Source organism: Salmo salar, chromosome 15 (assembly GCF_965601325.2).
Source record: "Salmo salar chromosome 15, fSalSal1, whole genome shotgun sequence".
Taxonomy (NCBI): Eukaryota; Metazoa; Chordata; class Actinopteri; order Salmoniformes; family Salmonidae; genus Salmo; species Salmo salar.
The window spans coordinates 91,870,913-91,893,463 of record NC_138305.1 but is presented as its reverse complement, the minus strand read 5'-3'; the positions used below and the strand labels follow the sequence as shown (position 1 = coordinate 91,893,463).

The window sequence follows — 22,551 nt, the reverse complement described above, 5'->3', positions numbered from 1 at the left end:
GTCAGTTTGTCAAATGTCTGTGCTGCTAGAGCTTCCTGGGTTAACTGTAAGTGTTATTGTGAGGTGGAACCGTCTAGGAGCAACAACGGCTCAGCTGCAAAGTGGTAGGCCACACAAGCTCAGAGAATGGGACTGCTGAGTCCTGAAGCTTGTAGTGGGTAAAAAAATAAAAATAAATCTGTCCTTGGTTGCAACACTCACTACCTCTCAAAGCAATGTCTATCAGGAATCAAGGTAAGACCCAGATGCGACGAATTGACAATGGTTTAATATTCCAACAGGGGCAAGCAATAGACAGGTCAAGGCAGGCAGGGGTCAGTAAACCAGAGATGGGGCAACAGTACCAGACAGTAGGCAGGCAGAGGTCAACAATCCAGAGGTGGGGCAAAGGTACAGGTCGGCAGAGTGGTCAGAGTCAGGACAGGCACGGGTCAAAACCAGGAGCGCGAGAAAAAGAGCGACTGGGACAAGCATGAGCTGAGACCAAAATCGCTGATTGACTTGACAAACAGAGAACACCGGTATAAATACACAGGGGATAATGGGGAAGATGGGCGACACCTGGAGGGGGGTGGAGACAATCACAAGGACAGGTGAAACAGATCAGGGTGTGACAATGTCAGCACAATAACTGTTTGTTGGGTACTTCATGAAATGGGTTTCCATGGCGGAGCAGCTGCACACAAGCCTAAGATCACCATACGCAATGCCAAGCGTTGGCTGTAGTGGTGTAAAGCTTGCCGCCATTGCATAGTGCCAACTGTGAAGTTTGGTGGAAGAGGAATAATTGTCTGGGGATGTTTTTCATGGTTCGGGCAGGCCCCTTATTTCCAGTGAAGGAAATCTTAACGCTACAGCATAAAATTACATTGTAGAATCTAGATGATTCTGCACTTCCAACTTTGTGGCAACAGTTTGGGGAAGGTCCTTTCCTGTTTCAGCATGACAGTGCCCCCGTGCACAAAGCGAGGTCTATACAGAAATGGTTTGTTGAGATCGGTCTGGAAGAACTTGACTGGCCTGCACCGAGCCCTGACCTCAACCCCATCGAACACCTTTGGGATGAATTGGAACGGCGACTGCGAGCCAGTCCTAATCGGCCAACATCAGTGCTCGACCTCACTAATGCTCTTGTGGCTGATTAGAAGCAAGTCCCCACAGCCAGTGGCATGGGGCGCCCGCACAACAAACAAAAAAAGATGCCGAATGGTGATATTTGTGCGATCGGTTTTCCATCGCTCATTTGCACGTGTAGTTTGTTTTTTGTTAGCAATAGGGTAATAGTGTAATAATTCAAATCCCTTTTTATTTGTATTTATATACTACAATTTGTTTCTATTTGTCTTTGTTACTTCTTTTTTATATTTATGAGTCTTATGTTTGTATATATTTATATAGTTGTAAATGTTATGATTATTTATTTGTGTTGTTCCAAATGTCTGAATAAAAATTACATTTAGAGCAGAATAGTGCTGTTTTTTGTTCTTGTTGGGGGCGCTGAAGGAGGGGTTCGCCCAGGGAGCCATACAAGCTAAAACCGCCACTGCCCGCAGCAATGTTCCAACATCTAGTGGAAAGCCTTCCCAGAAGAGTGGAGGCTGTTATAGCAGCAAAGGGGGGGACCAACTCCATATTAATGCCCATGATTTTGGAATGAGATGTTAGACGAGCTGGTGTCCACATACTTTTGGTCATGTAGTGTATTTTATGGAGAAGAGATGTTGTATATTTCTGGACGATGCAACATGCTGCCTTGTTGGCAACATGACCGAAAGCGCAGATTACTGTTCGATTTGAGAGGGCGCTGCTCCTTCACCTATTTTCCCTGGTCACGTCACGTTTTTCCTGGGCACCGGTGTACTGGGTTTCCACTAGATAGCGCAGCCACAAAATCAAAATTGGCTATATTGTAAAAAACTAAAAATAGCTTTCTGGTCTTAATTTAGTGTTAGCCATAGGGTTAGCAGTGTGGTTGAGGTTCGTTTTAAGGTTAATGTTAGGTTTAAAATCATATTTTAAGAAGATACATAATAGAAATAGGCGGGGTTTATAATTTCGTGTCAGTGGGGAGCTGGTGTACCGCGGCTCAGGTTAATGGGATTTCCTCCTTGGGGGGCTCTAATCCCCGCCCTAATTTCTTGACATTGCCCTACCTATCTAGTAAAATAGATTACTGAACTGTCAGGAATGAGGCTAACAAATCCAGTCCAATAACGGGGTGGTGCCTAAAACGTCTATGCTATGGGTCTATCGGGCCAAGATTGACAAACATACACCTTGGTTTCTGAATAGAATATATAACAGGATTCACAAACGTATATTACATTTTGTAAATGGTAGTTTACTGTGTCAAATGGATGAGCAAACGTGCATGGCTCAATCTGCCAATATGTCAGAAATGTATATCCACAAGTTAATTTACAAATATTTGTATCACAATCAAACTATCCCTGGGACAAAATATAATCTTGAAACGTAAAAATAATTTTAAAAAGAATAAATCAAATGAGGTGCACGATGTTGCACTTTTGGCACCATTCATAAAGGTCGAAACCCCACCTATCCGAGTCGGTGCCCCCGGTGGTCTAAATCGAGCGCACCTATTTCAAGCAGGCTGTCACAACAGTAAAACCCTTAGCTTAATTTGTGAATAAGGAAAAACGTTTTCCTATTGTTTTAATTCTCAGTGTTTGAGGGTTTGTTTGCATTGGTTCAGAGTTTACTTTAAATAGTTAAAAATGCACATTCGAGGTGTGCGCACGTATGTGACGTATAGTGTTTTTGTCTAAAGCTACACTGACTGCGGATAGCTGGCTAGCTTGATACAGTTGTTGCGGCATCCTTGAAATTAATATTTTGTTTCCGCTAGCTTACGTCAGTAATTAGAAAAACGAATGAGCAATAGCCCACACTATTGCAGGAAATCACACGCTACCATGGATCACATTTGGCATCCTCCAATGTGACTAGGACGTCTGGACTAGTCTTGTGCCAGTGGAGTTAGCTAGCAAACAAGCTGGCTAGCTGGTCTGCTTGCTAATGCTATCTAGCTAGGTGGTGGGTAGTGTTTTTATTGATTGATACTGGGTGTGCCATTCGTGTTGCTTGTTTGATAGTTTGCCTGTCACTTTCGTTCAAACCTTTTACTCATAGTTTGTGAATATTTGAAATGTAACTAGCCAGCTAGCATAACTCGCAGCTAGCTAGTTAATTAGCTAGGGTTAGCCGCGGCTAGTTGGCCTTTTCATAACCAGCCGATGGTTAAATATTTTTAGTTATAAGGTGACATCTTGTTTAAAGTCGTTGGCTAAAGTAAAACTAATTCAGCTCAAGTTGGACATATGCCAGTTTAGCCAAAACAATGGAAAGTCACTAGCTGCGTGAATCCAGGTCAAGGCACCAATGCAACCAACTGGATTTGAACCCAGGTCATCTGTGTGGGACAGGGCAGTTATTTCTAGATTTTTAATAGATCTAGTTATATCGTTGTTGTTCACTGTAATAAATGTACATTCATGTATTTTGCCTGCACAGTGAGCAGCTGCGAACATCAGTGGTTGAGGTCCCATATAATTTATCATCTCTTTGCACTTTGCCTCCAAACTATGTTAACGCTTTTGTCTTTTTGCCAGATATTGCAGCACGTTGAGATTCTTGAAACTTGTGGAACTTTTTGTCAAGTACAGTACAATGGCTCCCAAAGACATCATGACCAACTCCCATGCCAAAACCATCCTCAATGCCATGAACTCACTTCGTAAGAGCAACACACTCTGTGACATCACTTTGAGAGTGGAGAATACTGACTTTCCTGTACACCGCATTGTCCTGGCAGCCTGCAGTGACTACTTCTGCGCCATGTTCACCAGCGAGGTAACTGTAAGCCTATTTAAATAATGGTTAAATTAAATAAAAAATAAGCACAAGACTAGAGTTAATTTAGGCCTAGATAGACACATATGAGAGAGCACTTCCACAAAAGACCAATGATGACTGATCATCAGCGATAATAACTTTATAAATAAGTTTGCTGGTGGTTCTCTCTTTATGCTGAAAGAGACAGGTAATAGTTGTTTGACTGGTTCAGAGGTTGACAATGCCCAAAAGAGTTTCTACATATCCCTTGTGCTTAGAACCCAGCTAAGATTTTTGTAGGCAAAAATTAAACTGATATTTATTTCCTTGAGCAATATGTCTTTCAGTGTGACTGCCATCTGGTTATTTATAGCTTAATAAAAACGTGAATGGATCATATAGCCCTACCTAAAATATTAGGCTATTCCCAAACACGAAACAGCAATGGAAGTGCATAGCAGAAATAGTCCAACGCTAATTATTTCTTTGTAGCTTGGTTGACCTAGTTTCTCTTTCCTTTAAAATTTTTAGCTCTCTAAGAATTCCCAGGTGAGCATTGCTCTTTTACTAACAAAGCTGACTATAATCCACAGCTGCCTACACAAGTATGACAAATAGTAAACACAAGGAATCAGTAGGCCTATGTTTTTTGCAATGAGTGCGGAGTGCCCTGTGTCTGGCGAGAGCAACTACTAATCAGTAATTTAAATTGATGTGTCTGTCTTTGCCGTTGTGCTTTTGCAGTTGTCAGAGAAAGGGAAATCCTTTGTAGACATTCAGGGGTTGACTGCGTCCACCATGGAGATCCTGCTGGACTTTGTTTACACAGAGACTGTTTTGGTCACAGTGGAAAATGTCCAGGAACTGCTTCCTGCTGCCTGTCTGCTGCAGCTCAAAGGTAAGTTGAGAAATCTAAAGATAATATGAGAACCATTGGAAACCATTGCACTTTACTGTACATCCACTGTATTTACTCTGTGGAACTAACGGTATGTCAGTTAAATCTAAATCTGCTCTTTTGTAAAAGGAAATGCACACCCATCATCTTCCCTTATTAGGTTTGTGCAATATGACTGGCTATATTGTATTGCTAATATAGTGGAAACATTGTTAATTTATGTCAAGAAGTTTTTACTTGAGACAGACTAGTAAATTAAATACTTCAACATTATTTTACAAATGAACGTACTGCACTCACATAATGTGTGTATATGTTTCTTTGTATTCCTCAGGAGTTAAAAGAGCTTGTTGTGACTTTCTGGATAGTCAGCTTGATCCCACAAATTGCCTGGGCATTCGTGACTTTGCTGAGACCCACAATTGCCTTGACCTGATGCAGGCCGCTGAACTCTTCTCCCAGAAGCACTTCCCTGAGGTGGTTCAACATGAGGAGTTTATGCTGCTCAGCCAGAACGAGGTTGAAAAACTAGTTAAATGTGATGAAATCCAGGTAAGCAAAGTGGATTTGGTGAGGTATTATTATACACTGCTCAAAAAAATAAAGGGAACACTTAAACAACACAATGTAACTCCAAGTCAATCACACTTCTGTGAAATCAAAACTGTCCACTTAGGAAGCAATACTGATTGACAATAAATTTCACATTCTGTTGTGCAAATGGAATAGACAACAGGTGGAAATTATAGGCAATTAGCAAGACACCCCCAATAAAGGAGTGGTTCTGCAGGTGGGGACCACAGACCACTTCTCAGTTCCTATGCTTCCTGGCTGATGTTTTGGTCACTTTTGAATGCTGGCGGTGCTTTCACTCTAGTGGTAGCATGAGACAGAGTCTACAACCCACACAAGTGGCTCAGGTAGTGCAGCTCATCCAGGATGGCACATCAATGCAAGCTGTGACAATAAGGTTTGCTGTGTCTGTCAGCGTAGTGTCCAGAGCATGGAGGCGCTACCAGGAGACAGGCCAGTACATCAGGGGACGTGGAGGAGGCCGTAGGAGGGCAACAACCCAGCAGCAGGACCGCTACCTCCGCCTTTGTGCAAGGAGGAGCAGGAGAAGCACTGCCAGAGCCCTGCAAAATGACCTCCAGCAGGCCACAAATGTGCATGTGTCTGCTCAAACGGTCAGAAACAGACTCCATGTGCTCGCCAGAGGTAGCCTGACTGCCATTAGGTACCGAGATGAGATCCTCAGACCCCTTGTGAGACCATATGCTGGTGCGGTTGGCCCTGGGTTCCTCCTAATGCAAGGCAATGCTAGACCTCATGTGGCTGGAGTGTGTCAGCAGTTCCTGCAAGAGGAAGGCATTGATGCTATGGACTGGCCCGCCCGTTCCCCAGACCTGAATCCAATTGAGTACATCTGGGACATCATGTCTCGCTCCATCCACCAACGCCACGTTGCACCACAGACTGTCCAGGAGTTGGCGGATGCTTTAGTCCAGGTCTGGGAGGAGATCCCTCAGGAGACCATCCGCCACCTCATCAGGAGCATGCCCAGGCGTTGTAGGGAGGTCATACAGGCACGTGGAGGCCACACACACTACTGAGCCTCATTTTGACTTGTTTTAAGGACATTACATCAAAGTTGGATCAGCCTGTAGTGTGGTTTTCCACTTTAATTTGGAGTGTGACTCCAAATCCAGACCTCCATGGGTTGATACATTGGATTTCCATTGATTATTTTTGTGTGATTTTGTCAGCACATTCAACTATGTAAAGAAAAAAGTATTTAATAAGATTATTTATTTCATTCAGATCTAGATTGTGTTGTTTAAGTGTTCCCTTTATTTTTTTTAGCAGTATATTTGTCGTAATGCTGTAAATACGATAGTAATAATCGTTGTTTCATTGTAGGTCTACATTAGGTAGCCTTGTAATTGCATATTAATGGAGTTGCGATTTTGTAATTACAACTACATTTCTATGCAATTAAACTACAATTATTTAAGTACTAAGTAACAATATGTTATTACAATGTTACTAGTGTAATTATGGTGTTACTACACAGATATAAGAGCAGATTGATGTAAAGTGTTACCAAAGTCGAATAGTGTACTGAATTTATTTGTGAATTCAGAGAGCACACAGGTGCCTCAGGTGCATGTCTTATCTCTATTCGCGGTTATCTTTGAATGCTCGGGGATACTTTTCACAAGTCTCAAACTGTCCTTCAAAAACCTGAAGTAGAAATAAAAGGTGCAAGTGTAGACCTGCAGTAATCTCTATGAATGGGGCCCCCCTTTGCAGATTTACCTGGCTCAGAAATTATGGAGAAAAGAATCTGATTTAAGTATGCCTTTGTGCTCTGGAAATTCCTGTGTTTAACCGCACAGCGCATATCTTGCTGTATAAAAACATAATTGTAACCATGGGACTTGATTTATAGTTTACCAATTCATTCAAAGGAATTTTGCTTGTCACGATTTTCGTGATCAAAATGTGTGTAATATACACTTAAGGTGGCTTGCGAAAGTATTCACCCCCCGTGGCATTTTTCCTATTTTGTTGCCTTACAACTTGGAATTAAAATAGATTTTTGGGGGGTTTGTATCATTTGATTTACACACCATGCCTACCACTTTGAAGATGCAAAATATGTTTTATTGTGAAACAAACAAGACAAAAAAACTAAACTTGAGCATGCATAACTATTCACCCCCCCAAAGTCAATACTTTGTAGAGCCACCTTTGGCAGCAATTACAGCTGCAAGTCTCTTGGGGTATGTCTGTATACGCTTGGCACATGTAGCCACTTGGATTTTTGCCCATTCTTCAAGGCAAACCTGCTCCAGCTCCTTCAGGTTGGATGGGTTCCGCTGGTGTACAGCAATCTTTAAGTCATACCACAGATTCCACAATTGGATTGAAGTCTGGGCTTTGACTAGGCCATTCCAAGACATTTAAATGTTTCCCCTTAAACCACTCGAGTGTCGCTTTAGCAGTATGCTTAGGGTCATTGTCCTGCTGGAAGGTGAACCTCCGTCCCAGTCTCAAATCTCTGGAAGACTGAAACAGGTTTCCCTCAAGAATTACCCTGTATTTAGCGCCATCCATCAATTCTGACCAGTTTCTCAGTCTCTGCCGATGGAAAAACATCCCCACAGCATGACGCTGCCACCATCAATGCTTGGGGGGGATGGTGTTCTCGGGGTGATGAGAGGTGTTGGGTTTGCGCCAGACAGAGTGTTTTCATTGATTGGCAAAATGCTAAAAAAATAAATATTTAACCAGGTAGGCTAGTTGAGAACAAGTTCTCATTTACAACTGCGACCTGGCCAAGATAAAGCAAAGCAGTGTGACACAGACAACAACAGAGTTACACATGGAATAAACAATAAACAAGCCAATAACACAATAAACAAGTCAATGACACAGTAGAAAAAACTAAATGTAAGTCTTATCTGACCAGAGTGCCGACTTCCATATGTTTGGGGAGTCTCTCACATGCCTTTTGGCGAACACCAAACGTGTTTGCTTATTTTTTTTCTTTAAGCAATGGCTTTTTTCTGGCCACTCTTCCATAAAGCCCAGCTCTGTGGAGTGTACGGTTTAAAGTGGTCCTATGGACAGATACTCCAATCTCCGCTGTGGAGCTTCACAGCTCCTTCAGGGTTATCTTTGGTTTCTTTGTTGCCTCTCTGATTAATGCCCTCCTTGCCTGGTCTGTGAGTTTTGGTGGGTGGCCCTCTCTTGACAGGTTTGTTGTGGTGCCGTATTCTTTCCATTTTTTTAATAATGGATTTAATGGTGCTCTGTGGGATGTTCAAAGTTTTGGATATTTTGTTTGTTGCAGTTTTTCCACTACTGTAAGTCGCTCTGGATAAGAGCATCTGCTAAATGACTAAAATGTAAAATGTTATAACCCAACCCCGATCTGTACTTCTCCACAACTTTGTCCCTGACCTGTTTGGAGAGCTCCTTGATCTTCATAGTGCTCCTTGGTCTTCATAGTGCCGCTTGCTTGGTGGTGCCCCTTGCTTAGTGGTGTTGCATATATATATATATGAGATCATGTGACACTTAAATTGCGCACAGGTGGACTTTATTTAACTAATTATGTGACTTCTGAAGGTAATTGGTTGCAACAGATCTTATTTAGGGGCTTCATAGCAAAGGGGGCAAAAACATGCACCATTTTTCCCTTTTTATTTTTTTCATTTCACCAATTTGGACTATTTTGTGTATGTCCATTACATGAAATCCAAATAAAATCAATTTAAATTACAGGTTGTAATGCAACAAAATAGGAAAATGCCAATGGAGGTGAATACTTTTGCAAGGCACTGTAGTTAAGTCAGAGGCACAATTTCCTGTTCTTTTTGTAACCATTTGTCTTAGTTGACTGTATCTACATCATTAATTAAAACTGTCACTTTGACTTATTCCTCTTGAAGTGAAGTTGATCTGTCATTTGGAGAAATCAGTGTGAATGCATTTTAGGCCTTGAGTAGTTATACTTTGGTATTTCCGTTATTACAACAAGCTTGTTGTTGTCAAGGTGTGTGGTTGTGAATACATGTTGTCTCTGTTTGCAGGTGGACTCAGAGGAGCCTGTATTTGAGGCAGTGTTGAATTGGGTTAAACACAATAGGAAAGAGAGGGAGCTGTATTTATCGGAGATGCTGGAGCATGTGCGGATGCCTTTGCTCACTCCGCGCTATATCACAGATGTCATCGACTCAGAGGTGAGGCAGCTAGACCACACACGGTCACATGATGTAAGCAGTTTTCTTGTCTAGGCCTTCCTATAATGGATTTGTGTTAATACATCAACAGCCAGTTTCCCCGACATGAATTAAGCATAGTCCTAGACCACCTTTACTCCACACACAGACGCATACAACGCTCTCCCTTGCCCTCCATCTGACAAATCTGACCATAACTCTATCCTCCTGATTCCTGCTTGCAAGCAAAAATTAAAGCAGGAAGCACCAGTGACATACCCCAACCAGAAGCCATGGATTACAGGCAACATTCGCACTGAGCTAAAGGGTAGAGCTGCCGCTTTCAAGGAGCGGGACTCTAACCCGGAAGCTTATAAGAAATCCCTCTATGCCCTCCGACGAACCCTGAAATAGGCAAAGCGTCAATACAGGATTAAGATTGAATTGTACTACACCGGCTCCGACACTCGTCGGATGTGGCAGGGCTTGCAAACTATTACGGACTACAAAGGGAAGCACAGCCGAGAGCTGCCCAGTGACACGAGCCTACCAGACGAGCTAAATAACTTCTATGCTTGTTTTGTGGCAAGTAACACTGAAACATGCATGAGAGCATCCGCTGTTCCGGATGACTGTGTGATCACGCTCTCCGCAGCCGATGTGAGCTGACATTTTCAACCTCTCCCTGTCTGAGTCTGTAATACTAACATGTTTCAAGCAGACCACCATAGTCCCTGTGCCCAAGAACACTAAGGCAACCTGCCTAAATGACTACCGGCCCGTAGCACTCGCGTCTATAGCCATGAAATGCTTTGAAAGGCTGGTCATGGATCACATCAACACCATTATCCCAGAAACCCGAGACCCACTCGAATTTGCATACCGCACCAACAGATCCACAGATGATGCAATCTCTACTGCACTCCACACTGCCCTTTCCCACCTGGACAAAAGGAACACCTATGGGAGAATGCTTTTCATTGACTACATCTCAGCGTTCAACACCATATTCCCTTAAAGCTCATCACTAAGCTAAGGACCTTGGGACTAAACACCTCCCTCTGCAATTGGATCCTAGACTTCCTGACGGTCCGCCCTCAGGTGGTAAGGGTAGGTTACAACACATCCGCCACGCTGATCCTCAACACAGGGGCCCCTCAGGGGTGCGTGCTCAGTCCCCTCCTGTACTCCCTGTTCACTCATGACTGCATGGCCAGGCACAACTCCAACACCATCATTAAGTTTGTTGATGACACAACAGTGGTAGGCCTGATCACCAATAACGATGAGACAGCCTATAGGGAGGAGGTCAGAGACCTGACCGTGTGGTGCAAGGACAACAATCTCTCCCTCAACGTGATCACGACAAAGGAGATGATTGTGGACTACAGGAAAAGGAGGACTGAGCACGCCCCCATTCTCATCAACGGGGCTGTAGTGGAGCAGGTTGAGAGCTTCAAGTTCCTGGCATCCACATCACCAACAAACTAGCATTGTCCAGTGTCAGAGGAAGACCCTAAAAATTGTCAAAGACTCCAGCCACCCTAGTCATAGACTGTTCTCTCTGCTCCGCACGGCAAGCGGTACCGGAGCGCCAAGTCTAGGTCCAAGAGGCTTCTAAACAGCTTCTACCCCCCAAGCCATAAGACTCCTCAACAGCTAGTCAAATGGCTACCCAGATTATTTGCACCCCCCCCCCCCCCCCCCACGCTGCTCTCTGTTATTATCTATGCATAGCCACTTTAATAACCCTACCTGCATGTACATAATTACCTCAATTACCTCGACACCGGTGACCCCGCACATTGACACATTGACTCTGTACCGGTACCCCCTGTATATAGCCCCGCTATTGTTATTTACTGCTGCTCTTTAATTTTAGGTATTTTAGGTATTTTCTTAAAACTGCATTGTTGGTTATTAAGGGCTTGTAAGTAAGCATTTCACTGCAAGGTCTACACCTGTTGTATTCGGCGCATGTGACAAATAACATTTGATTTGAAATCCACTTTCAATGGAAATTCTCCATTGAGAATGATTTATGGTGTGTGTCTGGGAAACAGGCCTCAAGTGTTGAGCAGAGGTGTTATTACTGTCTTGATAAAGTACTGTATATATTGACGTGTTCCAGCCCCTCATTCGATGCAGTCTTCCCTGTCGAGACCTTGTGGATGAGGCCAAGAAATTCCACCTTAGACCAGAGCTGAGGAGTGAGATGCAGGGGCCACGCACCCAAGCCAGATTAGGTACAGTACTGACCTCCATTTTTTGGATTGATTTTCTTGTCCTAATTATAGGGATACAAGACAAGCTTAGTGGAAGTTACTACCTTATTCATGTGGAAAAAGTGATTACCATGTTGCTCTTCCAAGGTGCCAAGGAGGTCCTGTTGGTTATTGGAGGATTCGGCAGTCAACAATCCCCTATAGATATCGTTGAGAAGTATGATCCTAAAACTCAGGAGTGGAGCTTTTTACCTGTAAGTATAATTTTTTTAAATGACATATTTTGGCTCTCTGATCATGGTTAACTTATCCCAAGCATGTTTTTACAGAACATTGCTCGGAAAAGGCGTTATGTAGCTACCGTGTCCCTCAATGACCGTGTGTATGTGATTGGCGGCTACGATGGTCGATCGCGGCTTAGCTCGGTGGAGTGCTTGGACTACACGGCAGACGAGGATGGTGTCTGGTACACCGTCGCCACTATGAATGTACGGCGTGGCCTTGCCGGGGCGACAACACTCGGAGGTAGAGGATCTTCTCTGATTGACAGCCCTCATTGTCATGGGGTTTACAAAAACAAATAGCACTGAAGTGAGTTTGACTGACCTCAGGTGTAACAAAACCCTGCAAGTGTTTTCTAATGCAGACTTTCAAAAAGTTGATGGAACATTCCCTTACATTTCTTTTCTCACTTTTCTGCCTACAGATATGATCTATGTTGCTGGAGGCTTTGACGGTAGCCGCCGTCACACCAGCATGGAACGATATGACCCCAATATTGACCAGTGGAGCATGCTGGGGGACATGCAGACAGCCAGGGAAGGGGCTGGCCTGGTGGTTGCTAGTGGACTTATATACTGTCTTGGTGGGTATTAAAGATGTTTGGTTTAAGTTTGTAATGGTGTTGGTGTATAAATATTTAAAATATCTCCCTGTTTTTTCCCCCCCCACTGACCTTAGTAAGGATCTACACTATGTGGACACCCCATCAAATTGGTGGATTCAGCTATTTCAGCTACACCCGTTGCTGACAGGTGTATAACATCAAGCACACAGTCATGCAATCACAACAGACATTGGACAAGCTTAGTGGAAATGCATTCTCTGGAGTGATGAATCACGCTTCACCATCTGGCAATCCGACGGACAAATCTGGGTTTGACGGATGCCAGGAGAACGCAAGATCGAATGCATAGTGCCGTATGTAAAATTTGATGTAGGAGTAATAATGGTCTGGGGCTGTTTTTCATGGTTTGGGCTAGGCCCCTTACTTGTAGTGAAGTGAAATCTTAAAGCTACAGCATACAATGACATTCTAAACAATTCTGTGCTTCCAACTTTGTGGCAACAGTTTGGGGAAGGCCTTTTCCTGTTTCAGCATGACAATACCACCGTGCACAAAGCGAGGTCCATACAGAAATGATTTGTTGAGATCGGTGTGGAAGAAATTGACTGGGCTGACCTCAACCCCATCGAACACCTTTGGGATGAATTGGAACTCTGACTGCGAGCCAGGCCTAATCGCCCAAAATCAGTGCCCAACCTCACTAATGCTCTTGTGGCTGAATAGAAGCAAGTCCCCGCACCAATGTTCCAACGTCTAGTGGAAGGCCTTCCCAGAAGATTGGAGGCTGTTATAGCAGCAAAGGGGGACCAACACCATATTAATGCCCATGATTTTGGAATGATATGTTTGACGAGCAGGTGTCCACATGCTTTTGGTCATGTAGTGTATGTAATTTATTGCAGGTGGGTACGACGGATTGAATATCCTCAATTCAGTGGAGCGGTATGACCCTCACACAGGTCATTGGACGAATGTTACCCCCATGGCCACCAAACGCTCAGGTGAGTACTCCAGAGTATGAGGGCTGTATAGATTATATACAGTATGGCTCTCTCTACATATGGCTATGGTTAGTATGTCTGAAGGGCCTATACTCTTTGTTACAGGGGCCGGTGTAGCCTTGCTCAATGACCACATCTATGTGGTGGGAGGCTTCGATGGAACAGCGCACCTCGACTCGGTGGAGGTTTACAACATTAGGACTGACTATTGGACCACGGTAGCCAGTATGACCACTCCCCGCTGCTACGTAGGAGCTACCGTCCTCCGGGGACGACTTTACGCCATAGCTGGGTAAGCCTAAACATCCCAACCCTGCTCAGAATTTAATATATATCTTTTTTTAATTAGGAAAGTGTAAATTCACTTTCCTTTCATATGTTTATTGCTTTTAATGACAGACAGATGAGAAACAATGAGGGAGACAGGTGAAGAGGAGATTCAGAGTGAAGGGAGGACACAGGGATTGAACCCGTCTCCGGTTAAGAGTTGTGCATAGAGCCGGGAGTGTTATCACTCGACCACGGCTCTGCACCCGACTTCAGTATTAAGAGATACTGAAGGGATCATTAATATACATTATGTATGACGCTTAATTGATTTATATTATTCTTGCTTAGATAACATTGTAATAAATCTGAATCATGAATGCAACCTCCTCTTATGGTCCAGTTTTCGATTATAAGCATGCGACTTATGTCATTGAACACAGCCATATGATGTATTGTTCATCCTCCCCTGTACTCTTTTGTCTTCTCTAGGTATGATGGAAACTCCCTTCTGAGCAGTATCGAGTGTTATGACCCTGTTATTGACAGCTGGGAGGTGGTCACCTCCATGGCCACACAGCGCTGTGATGCAGGAGTGTGTGTCCTCCGAGAGAAGTGAGATTTACCTCAGAACAACCTCAAAGGTCGGGTGAAGCGGAGGAGTACAGTCATCTAGTCCTGAACTTGAATCTGATATTTACGTGCCACTACTATGGAGCGACAGAGGGATTATTCACTTGGAGGCCAGTGTGCTATATGTCCTCCCGGAAGTTTCTTGATTCTATTCATCAGACTTTCTCATCTGAGCTTAGTTACTTCTGTGTGATAAGAGACAGTGGGTGTACAACAGTGATTCGAGTTGTTTCAGTCTCTTCATCAACAGTTGTTGCTTCCAAGAAGACATCCATCCCAACCCACTCGGTCGCATGACACACTTTTAGTGGTAGCTGTTGCCGTGGTTACCTGTGAGTTTTTTGACTCATCTTTTAAAGTGCAATATATTTCTCTACTTCTGTTATGAGCAGAAGAAACAAGAGACTCCAGTTTTCTGCTGCTATATGCCTTATGCCCTTGTGGCCCACATTGAACTGAACATCCATGATGCCTCATTAGGACTGTGATTGTTGTCATGCCATCAAGTATGATGATTATTTAGCATTTGCCAGGTTTTCAGTCAGACAGTAAACCCTTTGTAGATTTTGTAATTCTGTATAAAGCGCTTTTAGAAACAAATCACTTATTGAAGAACTGTCATATTTACCTGACAGTCATTATTTTCAATGTATCAAAGATATTCAAATGAATGACATTTTAGAGAAAGCACCATAATTGTATTGTGGACTGCAGATGATTCCTTGCTCTTTTGCTGTTTCTGTCGTGTTGTCAAAATCTCTGTCCCCTGCAACTGACTCCGCTGAAGATGTGCGTGTGGTGCATGCGTTTGTCCATAGTGGATTTGTTTGGACAAGCAAAATGACTTGACTTCTATTGTCCAGGGCAAGTACAAAATCCTGAGGAGTCTTTTGTTGTTACTTGAAAAAGTGAATAAACATTGTGATAATGTATCACTGTTATATTTGTTTTCAGTTATTACTGTAATGCAATGCAGAATTCGATGTTGAAGTGAACTGTTGTGACCTCTAGTAAAAGCCTAGTGAATTTGTCAAGGGTTTCGGACCTCTTGGTTTAATGGCTAAGTTGTTGGACTGACTGTCACACTGACAGGGACCCGGGTTTGAGTCCTGGTTGGGCTAATCACCAAGCTAGCTGCATTGATGTCAGAAGTGGAAGTCCCATAAGTAGTGTCATATCGGGTGTGGGAGGATGTTCGGAGGGGCAGGGATGCGTTTCCCAAAAGAGGGGGTGGTCTTGTGATCCTTGATAAGTGCTTAGTGACGGACCCCCCCCTCCACCCCCCCCAAATTTCCAACAATATCTACATGTGCAGTACCAGTCAAAAGTTTGGACATACCTACTCATTCAAAGGTTTTGCTTTATTTTGACTATTTTCTATAATAGTGAAGACTTCAAAACTATGAAATAACACATTTGGAATCCTGTAGTAACCAAAAAAGTAAAATAAAAAATATATATTTAAACTAGGCAAGTCATTTAAGAACAAATTGTTATTTACAATGTCATCCTACTCCGGCCAAACACTAACCCAGACAATGCTGGGGCAATTTTGCGCCACCCTATGTGACTCCCAATCACGTCCAACTGTGATACAGCCTGGAATTGAACCAGTGTCTGTTGTGACACCTCTAGCACTGAGATGCAGTGCCTTAGACTGCTGCACCACTCGGAAGCCCAACAGTCTTGAAGGAGTTCCCACATATGCTGAGCACTTGTTGGCTGCTTTTCCTTCACTCATCCCAAACCATCTCAATTGGGTTGAGGTCAGATGATTGTGGAGGTGTGTTGGGTCATTGTCCTATTGAAAAACAAATGTTAGTCCCACTAAGCACAAACCAGATGGGATGTCGTATCGCTGCAGAATGCCGTGCTGGTTAGGTGTGCCTTGAATTCTAAATAAATCACAGACCTTGTCACCACCTAAGCAGGTGTCCTTTAGTAGTGTTTTTTTTCTTAAGCAATTCGACCATGAAGGCCTGATTCACGCATGTTGATGTTGAGATATGTCTGTTATTTGAACTCTGTGAAGCATTTATTTGGGATGCAATTTCTGAGGCTGGTGTAAACGATGTGAAATGGCTAGTTAGTTAGCGGTGGTGCGCACTAATAGCGTTTCAATCGGTGACGTCACTCGCTCTGGGACTTGGAAGTAGGGTTTCCCCTTGCGTTGCAAGGGCGCGGCTTTTGTGGTGCGATGGGTAACGATGCTTCGTGGGGTGTCAGTTCTTGATGTGTGCAAGGGTCCCTGGTTCGAGCCCGGGTTGGGGCGAAGAGAGGGACGGAACCTACACTGTTACACTGGTAACTAATGAACTTATCCTCTGCAGCAGAGTAAATTCTGGGTCTTCTTTTCCATTGGCGATCCTCATGAGAGCCAGTTTCATCATAGCGCTTGATGGTTTTTGCAAATGCACTTGAAGAAACATTCAAAGTTCTTGAAATGTTCCGCATTGACTGACCTTCATGTCTTAAAGTAATGACGGACTGTCATTTCTCTTTGCTTATTTGAGCTGTTCTTAAAGAAAAACTATTGAATGAGTAGGTGTCTCCAAACTTTTGGTACTGTAGATGGAGTATGAACCAAATCACATATATTAAAATAATGTTGAGTGTTGTTCACTAACATCACATTTTTTTAAATGTCATATCTACATCATCACTAATGGGATCCAATGACAATTCGACTAGAGTGCTCAGGTATTTCAGTAGTGTGTGGGCGGTGTGCAGCGCAGACCCAGGCTATAAAATCACCCCTCGCATTCAACTGGTGCATGACATTGCTGTGTTGGCGGAGACACGTAACTCGTCTTTGTCGACGGAGCTGGAGCAAAAGTGTTTGCGCCTTTACTGTATGTTGAGAATAAAACATTTCAACCGTTTTTACGCGTCTTCAATCATCTGAAACTTGACAGGGGGAAATGGTATGTGCGCAATTTACATAACTTCTTAATTTTTAACTTTTTGCATTGAAATCCTAAATACGGGAAGTAAATTTTCCCCATTTCGGTGTTATTATTAATATTTGCAATCCTCATTGGCAAATGTAATGTTCACGCAGTCTGAACATTTAGACCAACCTTTACTCGACGATTTGAGATGTTTCCTTTGAAAAATGTAAAACATTCAGCTCTTTATTGCCTTATGTCCATAACCTCAACCTGGTCCTACCCTCTATCCATTCCGTTTGAATGTATCCGTTTATAGTAAAGTGTATCGTTTGTTACTACGTTATTATAACAATGTAATACAGTATGTGCGGGAATGCATACTGTGGCTGCAAGAGAGGAATCCTAGGAATCTGTTGAGCCTTGGTGAAGAAGCCGATAGGTGGGTGGTATGGGGCAGACGCAGTTGGTTGGGTCACATGCTTGACAAACTTTCATGAAGTTTTTAACCTTCAAATGGCAAATTATTTTGTTAAAATATTAGCCTACTTTACCTATGTTTAGGCAAGAGTCTAGGAAAGCAATGTCGTGATACACTATCTTCCTATACCAATTGTGTACATAAAGGAAAATGTAGGCTGATGTACAGTCTATGGGCCAATGCATGATTACCAAAGAGAGGCCATTTGCTTTCTCAAGAATCAGCCATTCAAAGTACAACAAGCATGCGAAGCCCCTTTCGTGTCATCCTCATATAATAATTTACTTTCTATTCACGATTTAGGAGTTCTATTTTTCTTTGTGACAATGTGTTATTACACAGCATTTTAGTCTTACATTTTACAGATGCCACTTGCTTTTCAAATGTCAGTTGATTACCACCTTGTTGAAAACCTAGAATCCCCTCCCCCTGGGATCCAAAGCCAAGACTACAAATCTGGACATGATGAAACATGTGTCTGGCAGATTTTTTATAAACACTTTGGTACAGTTTCCCAGAGAGATTAAGCCTAGTCCTGGACAAAAAAAATCCCCCTGAGTTTAGTCCAGCACTAGGGTCAATTTGTGTGTGGGAAACTGACCATCAAAGGAATAAATCCTTTGACCTTATTTGAGTTCAGGACCTTTAGGATCATTATTTAGAATGACACGGTTACTTTAAATTTGGAGCCACTGTATTGCTCTCTACTTTTGGCATCACCTTTAATGACTTGAACCATGTGGTAATGGATACATGTAGATTTTTCCCTGGATTGATCTATTTCTGGTTTGCCCTTTTCGATCAACATTTAATTCAGCCCTCTTCAGTTATGACTGTGCTTACTGAGCTGTAACAACCAGCACAATTAGAAAACATAACATACAGGAATGTTGTTATTAATAAATCCTACATGTCAGCATACTTTAATTCCTTGTACTGTTGTGTGTTGATATAGTCAGATTTACAGTATCTGGGTAAAATGGGCTTTGCTGTTTGTGTATTTTCCACTTCAGACAGACTGTTTGAAGAACAGAAAGTAGTCATGGTGTTGTTTTTGGCCAACAGAGAGAGTGTATCTCCATCCACGTGGGCCAGGCAGGCGTTCAGACAGGCAATGCATGCTGGGAACTCTTCTGCTTGGAACACGGTGTGGGGCCTGACGGCGTGTTCAATGAAGAGGACCAGGGGCCTAATTCCCGGACTGACCCCTTCAACACCTTTTTCCACACCGGAAGTTCTGGCCGCCATGTTCCCAGGGCCATATTTGTGGACCTGGAGCCAACGGTGGTTGGTAAGCAAAGTCAATTGTAACCTTTTGTTTTATTGTCCTCTTTCTCGCCATCCATCATCCATGTTTCGTGTGTGTGTGTGATTACACATGTGTAGTGTAAATGCATATCCATCCTCATGGGCCAGACAGGAGTGCTAATTGGGAATGAATTCATGCGGGCGGGGACCTGTGCTGGATGGAGCATGGTATTCAAAACGACAAGACCATTGGTGGTGGCGGTGATGACCCATTTTTACACTTTCTTCAGTGAGTGTGACTCAGGAAAGCTTGTAGAAAGTGCTGTGTTTGTGGACCTAGCCAGCTGTAATTGGTAAGTGGTGGTGTATAATATTGATACAAAGATGAAAAGAAAGTTTAAGTTAAAGCTGCAATATGTAACTTTTTGGGCGACCGAACAAAATGAACATAAAAATGGGAGTTATAGATCTGTCATTCTCATTGAACGCAAGTCTAAGAAGCGGTAGATCTGTTGCATGTGCGGCATTTCTATGCTTCCCATTTTTAAGTTTCGTTTTTGCGTCATTTATTTTCGGTTTTGTACACCAGTTTCAAACAGCTGAAAATACAATATTTTTACTTATGGAAAATATATTTCACAGCGGTTTAGATGGTACAATGATTATCTACACTATACTTGCTTGTTTTGTCACATAAACTGAAATTAGGCCAACTATTTGAATTTTAGCAACCAGGAAATGGCGGAATGATTTCTGCATTGTGCATCTTAAAATGTTGAATAAGTTAAATGTTTGTTAATGATACACACCCAAAACGTTCACAACAATAACAACTGGGCCAACAACAAATAAAATGAATGAATAAAGAAAGCCCACACACAGCATATGCTGCTCCAAAGTACAGACAAGTTGGCTGCAGTAGCCCTTGCCAAGTGATAAATAATTAAAGTCATGTTACATAATATGGTGGGGCTGCTGATAAGCTACAGTATATGGTAAGTAGTGTGCATTAATCAAAACACTAACTCCACTGTAACACGTCTACAAGTGTTACTATGGCACATTAATAAATACTAGAAATCCTGATTGTTAAAATTGTCAGTGGTGGAAAAAGTACACAATTGTCATACTTTTCTTGTTTCTTTTAAATAACGGACAGCCAGAGGCACACTCCAACACTCAGACGTAATTTACAAACGTATTATATTGATTTAGTGAGTTTTTTAGATCAGAGGCAGAAGGGATGAGAACATGCTATATTGATATAGTGAGTTTGATAGATATGAGGCAGAAGGGATGAGAACATGCTATATTGATATAGTGAGTCCGTTAGATCAGAGGCAGAAGGGATGAGAACATGCTATATTGATATAGTGAGTCCGTTAGATCAGAGGCAGAAGGGATGACTACCTGTTATATTGATAGGTACGTGAATTGGACCATATTGTTGTCCTGCCTGAGCATTCGAAATGTAATGAGTACTTTTAGGTGTCAAGGAAAATGTATCAGGAGTAAAAAGTACATATTTCTTTTAGGATGCAGAGGAGTGAAAGTAAAAGTAGTCAAAAATAGAAATAGCAAGGTAAAGTACAGATACCCCAAAAAACTACTTAAGTAGTACTTCAAAGTATTTTTACTTAGTTACTTTACACCACTGAAAATTGTGCATCTACATTACACTGCTGGAAGGTGCAAAGTACAGCTTTATAGACTACAAAATAATCTGAGCACAGGACTGGGAATCAAGAACAAATCAACAATTGTGGTAATTCAGGTGACATTTCCTGTTGATGTCCTATATTTGTTGAAGAGTAATTGTTTTCCCCCCCAGATGAGGTCAGGACTGGGATGTACAGGCAGCTCTACCATCCTGAGCAGCTCATCTCTGGAAAGGAGGATGCAGCCAATAACTACGCCCGTGGACACTACACCGTGGGGAAGGAGATCATTGACGGGGTCCTGGAGCGTATCCGTAAAATGGTAAGTATCAAATTAAGACCTGATCTTTGTCATACAGTCAAAGGAAGGATTTGAGTCGTAATATATTAATAATATAGGCTAATATAAAATATATTGGCTAAGGCCAATATATTGTGCATCCCTAGTGTTGATCAATAGTTTTTCTCCCTAGACTGACCAGTGCACAGGGCTGCAAGGATTCCTCATCTTCCACAGCTTCGGAGGAGGCACCGGCTCTGGTTTCACCTCTCTGCTGATGGAGCGCCTGTCAGTTGACTACGGCAAGAAGTCCAAGCTGGAGTTTGCCATCTACCCAGCTCCCCAAGTGTCCACAGCTGTGGTGGAGCCATATAATTCCATTCTGACCACCCACACCACCCTGGATCACTCCGACTGTGCCTTCATGGTGGACAATGAGGCCATCTATGACATCTGTCGCCGCAACCTGGACGTTGAGCGTCCATCCTACACCAATCTCAACAGATTGATCGGTCAGATCGTTTCCTCCATCACTGCCTCCCTACGCTTTGATGGTGCATTGAATGTTGACCTCACAGAGTTCCAGACCAATTTAGTCCCATTCCCTCGCATTCATTTCCCCCTGGTCACTTACGCGCCCATCATTTCCGCTGAGAAGGCTTACCATGAGCAGCTGACCGTCTCTGAGATCACCACTGCCTGTTTCGAGCCATCCAATCAGATGGTCAAGTGTGACCCTCGCCATGGCATGTACATGGCCTGCTGTATGCTGTACCGTGGAGATGTGGTGCCCAAAGATGTGAATGCTGCCATTCAAAATATCAAGACCAAACGTTCCATCCAGTTTGTGGAATGGTGCCCCACCGGTTTCAAGGTAAGGAACATAATTGCTTCCCGCATATGGTTTATATTGCAATAGATAAGTACTATATTTCGTTCTCAGTCTAAGGGGTAATTGATTTATTTTTCTTATTCTATCTAATCAGGTTGGGATCAACTATCAGCCCCCAACTGCCGTACCTGGAGGTGATCTAGCTAAAGTCCAGAGGGCTGTGTGCATGCTGAGCAACACCACTGCCATTGCTGAAGCCTGGGCCCGTTTGGACCACAAGTTTGACCTCATGTATGCCAAACGTGCCTTTGTGCACTGGTATGTAGGTGAGGGCATGGAGGAGGGAGAGTTCTCTGAGGCCAGAGAAGACCTGGCTTGTCTGGAGAAAGATTATGAAGAGCTGGGTAGAACAAGCACAGAATCTGATGATGATGAAGCGGGTGAGGAATATTAAGAACCGAAGAACCATGATGTCCTACCTGTCTATTAAAAATGTATTATTCCGTCTTCTATGTATTCTTTCTATTTGTAACAATTCATTGTTGTATCTCCAAGCCCTGAACCGAAACAAGTTGTAAAAAATGTATGGACAGCCAAATACACTTGTTTAATAACGCCCTGTTAATGTGTCAATTCCAAAGTGCCATGTTTTGCCATCGCAATGGCTTTCAGCTTCTGAATAAAGTCCGACTGTGTACAATATTGAGC

At 42.9% G+C, this 22,551-nt stretch overlaps 2 protein-coding genes across 6 annotated transcripts; both read left to right on the top strand.

Annotated features, from left to right (window-relative positions):
• The first annotated feature begins 2,583 nt into the window (after nt 1-2,583).
• Nucleotides 2,584-15,388, top strand: LOC106572478 (kelch-like protein 12). Of its 5 annotated transcripts, none has more exons than XR_006759292.2 (13): nt 2,584-3,057; nt 3,633-3,873; nt 4,387-4,404; nt 4,600-4,753; nt 5,088-5,305; nt 9,355-9,504; nt 11,615-11,962; nt 12,038-12,233; nt 12,415-12,573; nt 13,458-13,556; nt 13,662-13,848; nt 13,956-14,137; nt 14,316-15,388. XR_006759292.2 is itself a non-coding variant. In XM_045696237.2 (13 exons), exons 2-13 carry the CDS (start codon nt 3,691-3,693, stop codon nt 14,440-14,442), a joined length of 1,713 nt encoding a protein of 570 aa, XP_045552193.1. In that variant the 5' UTR covers nt 2,585-3,057; nt 3,633-3,690; the 3' UTR covers nt 14,443-15,388. The 5 variants fall into 5 exon arrangements, 4 of the variants coding, with proteins under 4 accessions (XP_045552189.1, XP_045552193.1, XP_045552192.1 ...); XM_045696237.2 differs by lacking the exon at nt 13,956-14,137 and having other exon boundaries at nt 2,585-3,057; nt 11,615-11,729; nt 11,856-11,962; XM_045696233.2 differs by lacking the exon at nt 13,956-14,137.
• Nucleotides 15,389-17,153: 1,765 nt separating this feature from the next.
• On the top strand, nt 17,154-22,543 carry LOC106572477 (tubulin alpha chain). The gene is made up of 5 exons (XM_014146696.3): nt 17,154-17,380; nt 18,891-19,116; nt 20,905-21,053; nt 21,205-21,885; nt 21,998-22,543. The coding sequence occupies exons 1-5, from the start codon at nt 17,378-17,380 to the stop codon at nt 22,295-22,297; spliced, it is 1,359 nt and encodes a 452-aa protein (XP_014002171.1). The 5' UTR covers nt 17,154-17,377; the 3' UTR covers nt 22,298-22,543.
• The last annotated feature ends 8 nt before the right edge of the window (nt 22,544-22,551 follow it).

What these genes read in the sequence shown, in the direction of transcription:
- LOC106572478 (XM_045696233.2), top strand. Translation starts at nt 3,691, where the DNA reads ATGGCTCCCAAAGACATCATGACCAACTCCCATGCCAAAACCATCCTC. An exon ending in CTGTCTGCTGCAGCTCAAAG is followed by an intron (nt 4,754 to 5,087) that starts GTAAGTTGAGAA and finishes TGTATTCCTCAG; the next exon opens with GAGTTAAAAGAGCTTGTTGT. An exon ending in CATGGCCACCAAACGCTCAG is followed by an intron (nt 13,557 to 13,661) that starts GTGAGTACTCCA and finishes TCTTTGTTACAG; the next exon opens with GGGCCGGTGTAGCCTTGCTC.
- LOC106572477 (XM_014146696.3), top strand. An exon ending in TGGAGCGTATCCGTAAAATG is followed by an intron (nt 21,054 to 21,204) that starts GTAAGTATCAAA and finishes TTTTCTCCCTAG; the next exon opens with ACTGACCAGTGCACAGGGCT. An exon ending in GGTGCCCCACCGGTTTCAAG is followed by an intron (nt 21,886 to 21,997) that starts GTAAGGAACATA and finishes CTATCTAATCAG; the next exon opens with GTTGGGATCAACTATCAGCC.